A 6889-nucleotide genomic window follows, 5' to 3' on the forward strand; every position below is an offset into this window, starting at 1 on the left:
GCACTGTGTGTCCCTACTACACAGATCTAGTGTGCACTGTGTCTCTACTACACAGATCTAGTGTGCACTGTGTGTCCCTACTACACAGATCTAGTGTGCACTGTGTCTCTACTACACAGATCTAGTGTGCACTGTGTCTCTACTACACAGATCTAGTGCACGTTGTGTGTCTCTACTACACAGATCTAGTGTGCACTGTGTCCCTACTACACAGATCTAGTGTGCACTGTGTGTCCCTACTACACAGATCTAGTGTGCACTGTGTCTCTACTACACAGATCTAGTGTGCACTGTGTCTCTACTACACAGATCTAGTGTGTACTGTGTCCCTACTACACAGATCTAGTGTGCACTGTGTGTCCCTACTACACAGATCTAGTGTGCACTGTGTGTCTCTACTACACAGATCTAGTGTGCACTGTGTCTCTACTACACAGATCTAGTGTATACTGTGTCTCTACTACACAGATCTAGTGTGCACTGTGTCTCTACTACACAGATCTAGTGTGCACTGTGTCTCTACTACACAGATCTAGTGTCCTCACCGTGCATCCGTCCTCCAGGACGCTGTAGGTGAATCGGCTGTTGCCCTCGGCTCTGATCTCGATCTCGTTGGAGCCCTGCAGGAGAAGGGCCTTCTTGAGGTTTCCGGTGGCGGCGTCCATGTAGGCCACGCTGTTCTTGCAGTGGTAGGTGACGTTCTGTGTCGCCTCAGTGGACATAAGACGCAGGAAGGTCATCTGGATGTTGACATCCTCGGGACGAGATCCCTCGCTGCCATACTCGAACTGGGAGAGGAGGAGGAGGAGGAGGAGGAGAGAGTTTGTTGGTTATTACTCGGACTCGTGGAGAGGAGGGTGGATACAGGTGTGCAGCTCAATAAATTAGAATATCGTGGAAAAGTTATTTTATTTCAGTAATTCAACTCAAAAAGCTAAACTCTCATAGATTATAGATTCATTACACACAAAGTGAAATATGGCAAGCCTTTATTTGTTTGAATTTGTATGATCATGGCTTACAGCTCATGAAAGCCCCAAATTCTGTATCTCAGAAAGTTTGAATATTACATTTAAGACATAAATATTTTTTATATAGAAATGTCGGCCTTCTGAAAAGCATGTTCATCTCTATGTTCACTCAGTACTTGGTTGGGGCTCCTTTTGCACAAATTACTGCATCAATACAGCGAAATATATTGAATTTTCCAGTGATATTCAAAATTTCTAATCTATTGAGCTGCACCTGTATGTGTGGTGTCGCTAGATTGTTTACATCAGCCCCACCACCCATAAGGAGGGATACAGGGGAAAAAACTTTCCGGTTCTTTACCTGGAAGCCATCGGCCATGGTCTCTCCGAACCAGACGTGCTTCTTCTCCCTGATGTTCTTGCTTGTGTACCAGTTCTTCTGGGCGACCTCGCTCTGAGTGGGTGTGACGCAGGTCTCTCCGGTCTCCATGTTACAGTAGACCTTGATGGCATCCATAGTGCATCCCATGTCGGGGTCGATCCAGTACTGTCCTGCAGACCGGGGGGGGGGGGGAGGAAGGAGAGCATGAGCGGCTGCATTTCTTCCATACTACACACACAAAGCAATGGAATGACTGCATGCTTCTTTTCAGTATGGGGGTGGCCCCACTGGGAATTAAACCCCCATGGCAGTGTTAGTGCCATGAGTTACACGCCTGAAGCCTAGTAAGCCTAACATCTCCCTTGACCTGAAGCCTAGTAAGTCTAACATCTCCCTTGACCTGAAGCCTAGTAAGTCTAATAATATCTCCCTTGACCTGAAGCCTAGTAAGTCTAATAATATCTCCCTTGACCTGAAGCCTAGTAAGCCTAACATCTCCCTTGATCTGAAGCCTAGTAAGTCTAACATCTCCCTTGACCTGGAGCCTAGTAAGTCTAACATCTCCCTTGGCCTGAAGCCTAGTAAGTCTAACATCTCCCTTGACCTGGAGCCTAGTAAGTCTAACATCTCCCTTGGCCAGGGGAAGGTTCCCCATGCAGGGGGCATGGGTTCAGATTCGGTGTGAAATCCCTTAGAGACCCTCAGCCCTTTAACAACCTGTCTTCCCGGAGAGGTTTGTTTCCTCCTGCATTTCAGCCGCAGTCTCCACAGGTGAGACATCCCTCCAACTCACCGCTCTTCCATTCGGGGTGGCACATCTTGAGGTCGCGGCAGGTTCTGGCGGGGTTCTTGCGGGTGCCGTCGGGGCTGAGGATCTGCTCGATCTGCTGACTCAGGCTCTTCAGGGTGCTGTCGACCTCCAGGTCGCGATCGCGCATCACGTTGGCGTCGTCGGCGCGGTAGCTACGGAAGGGATCGGGTGCCTTCTCCTGTGGCTGGGAAATGAAGCCCATGTCGAATCCACCACCGGGGGCGCCAGGGGGGCCGGGAAGACCGGGAGCTCCTGTGGGTCCCTATAGGAGAGGAGGAGGAGGAGGAGGAGAGGAGAGGTGAGGAGGGGCTGATTTGTTCCTTGGTTGGTTTATTGGTTGATTTTGACTATTCAGTGGATTGGGAGTGGGCCGTGCAGGATGTAAAACCCTTCTGTAAGGATTGGGAGTGGGCCGTGCAGGATGTAAAACCCTTCTGTAAGGATTGGGAGTGGGCCGAGCAGGATGTAAAACCCTTCTGTAAGGATTGGGAGTGGGCCGTGCAGGATGTAAAACCCTTCTGTAAGGATTGGGAGTGGGCCGTGCAGGATGTAAAACTCCCAATATCCCACAAAAGACTGAAGGACTGAAATACTTACAGCAGGTCCCATCTCGCCAGAGCGACCACGAGGTCCAGGGGGTCCAGTGGGTCCGGGAAGACCGCTCATACCATCCTTACCACCGGCGCCAGCAGATCCAGATGGGCCCTACAGGAAGAGACGGATACATTATTATTTACATCTCATATCTAAGCCATACCACATTTTGTATTTTTAGACGGACTGAAATAGATGTGAATATGACTTACTCTGGGTCCAGCGGGTCCAGAAGTTCCAGCGGGTCCAACCTCTCCGGAAGGTCCCTGGGGGTCACACACAACAAGGGGTCAGAAGGCAACTACTGAGTGTGTCTGTGAGCATGTGGCAGCACGGTGAATCAATGGTGTCCCTGGAGATTACAACATTACAGTAGTGTGTTGTGTATATATATATGTACAGGTAGGTGTTGTATGTTGATTCACAGTGGGGTCAGGGTGTGTGTGTTGTGTTGTGTATATCTAGGTGTTGTATGTTGATTCACAGTGGGGTCAGGGTGTGTGTGTATGTGTGTTGTGTATATCTAGGTGTTGTATGTTGATTCACAGTGGGGTCAGGGTGTGTGTGTGTGTGTTGTGTTGTGTATTATCTAGGTGCTGTATGTTGATTCACAGTGGGGCTATGTGTGTTGTGTTGTGTATATCTAGGTGTTGTATGTTGACTCACAGTGGGGCTATGTGTGTTGTGTTGTGTATATCTAGGTGTTGTATGTTGACTCACAGTGGGGCTATGTGTGTTGTGTTGTGTATATCTAGGTGCTGTATGTTGACTCACAGTGGGGCTATGTGTGTTGTGTTGTGTATATCTAGGTGCTGTATGTTGACTCACAGATAGGCCGGAGGGTATGTGTGTTGTGTTGTGTATATCTAGGTGCTGCATGTATACTCACAGCTGGGCCGGAGGGTATGTGTGTTGTGTTGTGTATATCTAGGTGCTGCATGTATACTCACAGATGGGCCGGAGGGTCCCTGCATGCCAGTGAATCCTCTGTGTCCCTTCATGCCTCTCTCTCCAGCCTCACCGGTCTCTCCCTTGTCTCCACGAGCACCAGCAGCGCCCTGAACAACACAAACACACACAGTTGGTCAGTCAGACAGTCACTGGGTACAGTGTTTACCATTAGTATTGAGCACAGCTTTGATCTGGGACAGCCTGTTACAGCTTGTTGTTGTACCTTTTGAATCTACTTGTACTACAGTATGTGCTGGTGGGTGTGAAGGTGCAGTTTTTGTACTAAGAGAAAGTACTAGCATACGTATGGGTACAGACTAAGTACAGTATGTGCTGCTGGTATTGTATGAGTGATGGAGCTGTGATGGAATCCTACACATTATAACCTTTAGTTTATAAAAAAAACACTTACAGCTCCACCACGAGGACCACTAGGGCCAGCGGGTCCAGCAGGGCCACCAGCTCCCTGGAGAGAAAGAGAGAGAGAGAGAGAGAGAGAAAGAGAGAGATGTCAACATGATACAGAGAATCCAGATGCGAACTAAAAGAGACGTATTTTTACTAAACATTGTATACATTGTCAGCTACAGCGGTAAAGACCGCAACATAGTGGAGTAGTCCCTCTACTCACAGTCTCTCCGCGGTCACCAGATTTGCCGGCGGGTCCAACGGGTCCAGGGGCGCCGGAGGGTCCGGGAGCGCCGGAAGCACCAGCAACACCAGTCTCTCCACGGTCTCCCTACAGGGGAGGGGGGGGGGGCGATAGAGAGAGAGAGATACCATCAGCGTCTCGCACTCTCAAAACAATACTATATTGTATAGTTCTTCTTAAGGCAGTGTCAAAATTAAAGTATGTGACCGTATGACAAGGTACTCGGTACAAATCTTCAACGTGAATCAGTTATGCTCTAAGTGTTGATGCCTATGAGGTATGGACTTGAGTGCGCTATTGCTGCTGTGACAGCACATCGTTAGTTGCTATGGCAACATGACAGGTGTGTGACACACGGGCGGTTGCACTCACCTTGGCTCCAGCGGGGCCATCGCGACCAGCAGCTCCCTCGTTTCCGGCACCTCCCTGTTACACACACACACACACACACACACACATATGATGAGTCAGGTCATCTAAGTTAGAACCTATTCTATACGATACTGGTTCTAGGTTAGAACAGATTCTACGGTATATGATAGTACTGGTTCTAGGTTAGACCAGGTTCTATATACTGGTTCTAGGTTCAAACAGATTATATATGATACTCGTTCTAGGTTAGAACATATTCTATATGATACTGGTTCTAGGTTAGAACATATTCTATATGATACTGGTTCTAGGTTAGAAACAGATTATATATGATACTCGTTCTAGGTTAGAACATATTCTATATGATACTCGTTCTAGGTTAGAACATATTCTATATGATACTGGTTCTAGGTTAGAACATATTCTATATGATACTGGTTCTAGGTTCAAACAGATTATATATGATACTCGTTCTAAGTTAGACCATATTCTATATGATGCTACTGGTTCTAGGTTAAAAAAAACGTATTCTATATGATACTGGTTCTAGAGACAAGGAGAGATAGAGAGGGGCAGATGGGGAGAGAGAGAAAGAGAGAGAGAGAGAGTTAGAGAGACAAAGAGAGACAGAGAGTTTACTTCCGGGGTGTGTTTGTTTGTTTGTACCTCACGTCCAGCCTCGCCGGGAGCTCCAGCCAATCCTGAGGGTCCCATGGGTCCTCCGGGTCCACGCTCTCCTCCGGGGCCACCAGGTCCCTGCTTTCCACCCTCTCCCTGTGGGGTGGTGTGAGGTGGGGGGGTCAGAGTTACAACCAGACTCGTACTATAATCATACCGGCACTGAACATATTAAAGATAGGCTATATGATGAAACTGAACATAGGGGTCAGTGATTGGCAGTCTTGTGAGACAGATCCCAGTGAGGGAATGACTTGTACTGCGCTGGACCTTACAGACAGCTGGACCTACCAAAGGTGTATTTGTACATTTGTATAGCATGGTGCATTGTTTAGTTGCTCAGTAATACCCAACAGAAGGTATAGTTGCTCAGTAATACCTAACAGAAGGTATAGTTGCTCAGTAATACCCAACAGAATGTATAGTTGCTCAGTAATACCCAACAGAATGTATAGTTGCTCAGTAATACCCAACAGAAGGTATAGTTGCTAAGTAATAACTTACCAGAGAACCAGGCAGACCGGGGAATCCTCTCTCTCCTCTCTGTCCTGGCAGACCGACAATACCACGCTGTCCAGCAATACCCTGAGGCCCTCCGATACCAGAGGAGCCCTGCAGGGGGAGACAGAGAAACAGGGGGTCAAACAATAGCAAAACAATTGTGTTTCCTGCCTTTGTAAACAGGCCTACATGATGCTTTATAAGACCATCTGAATGCCAGGCTTATATTAGGCTTTATAATGCAAATCTGAATGCCAGGCGTATTTGATGTTTTACAAAACAATCTGAATGCCAGTCTTATATGATTTATTTTTAGATGTATTTTTTTTTTACAATCTGATTGGCAGGCCTATATAAAGCTTTATAAGATGATTTGAATGCCAGGCCTATATGAAGCTTTAAGAGGTAATCTGAATGCCAGGCCTATATGAAGCTTTAAGAGGTAATCTGAAAACGATATGATGGACTGAATCTTGACTTGAATCTTGAACGCTACTTACAGGGGCTCCCTCGGGTCCGGCGTTACCCTTCTCTCCCTGGGATCCTGAGGGTCCAGCGACACCAACCTCACCGGGGCGACCAGCGGGGCCAGTATCTCCACGGTTACCCTTCTGTCCTTCCTTACCAGAGGGACCGGCGGGGCCGGCGAGTCCAGAGTTGCCCTGAGAGACAGAGAAAGAGGGCAGTTAGAGAATGCGTGTGCATGTGTATTAATGTTTTATTTATCACTTTCGAACGGTTATGTTGGGTTGTAAAGTTCATCATTGGTTTAGTGTGTTTGCATGCACACCTGGGTGTGTGTGTGTGTGTGTGTGTGTGTGTGTGTGTGTCACTGACACTGATCACAATGGCATCATTATGTCTATAAACAGGTGAAGGATTAGGTATTTTACTATATTCTACTGTGATATTTGTTTTGTTCACACCATGGGCATTTAACAGCCCAGATATCGTGCTATTTCTGACTGCATCTTTAT

The 6889-nt window shown here is 47.4% G+C and overlaps 1 protein-coding gene across 1 annotated transcript in view; it reads right to left on the bottom strand.

Moving 5' to 3' along the window:
* Positions 1-6889, bottom strand: part of col1a1a (collagen, type I, alpha 1a) — a 38087-nt gene that overhangs the window by 3306 nt on the left and 27892 nt on the right. Inside the window, exons 37-48 of the mRNA XM_084329485.1 lie at positions 6413-6574; positions 5916-6023; positions 5400-5507; positions 4734-4787; positions 4341-4448; positions 4122-4175; positions 3709-3816; positions 2971-3024; positions 2762-2869; positions 2147-2426; positions 1333-1523; positions 546-788 (exon numbers count right to left, since the gene is read on the bottom strand). Of these exons, the coding sequence (XP_084185611.1) occupies positions 546-788; positions 1333-1523; positions 2147-2426; positions 2762-2869; positions 2971-3024; positions 3709-3816; positions 4122-4175; positions 4341-4448; positions 4734-4787; positions 5400-5507; positions 5916-6023; positions 6413-6574 (1578 nt within the window). The remainder of the gene's footprint in view (positions 1-545; positions 789-1332; positions 1524-2146; positions 2427-2761; positions 2870-2970; positions 3025-3708; positions 3817-4121; positions 4176-4340; positions 4449-4733; positions 4788-5399; positions 5508-5915; positions 6024-6412; positions 6575-6889) is intronic.

The sequence above is a fragment of the Notolepis coatsorum genome (genome assembly GCF_963971535.1).
Source record: "Notolepis coatsorum genome assembly, chromosome: 14".
NCBI lineage: Eukaryota > Metazoa > Chordata > Actinopteri > Aulopiformes > Paralepididae > Notolepis > Notolepis coatsorum.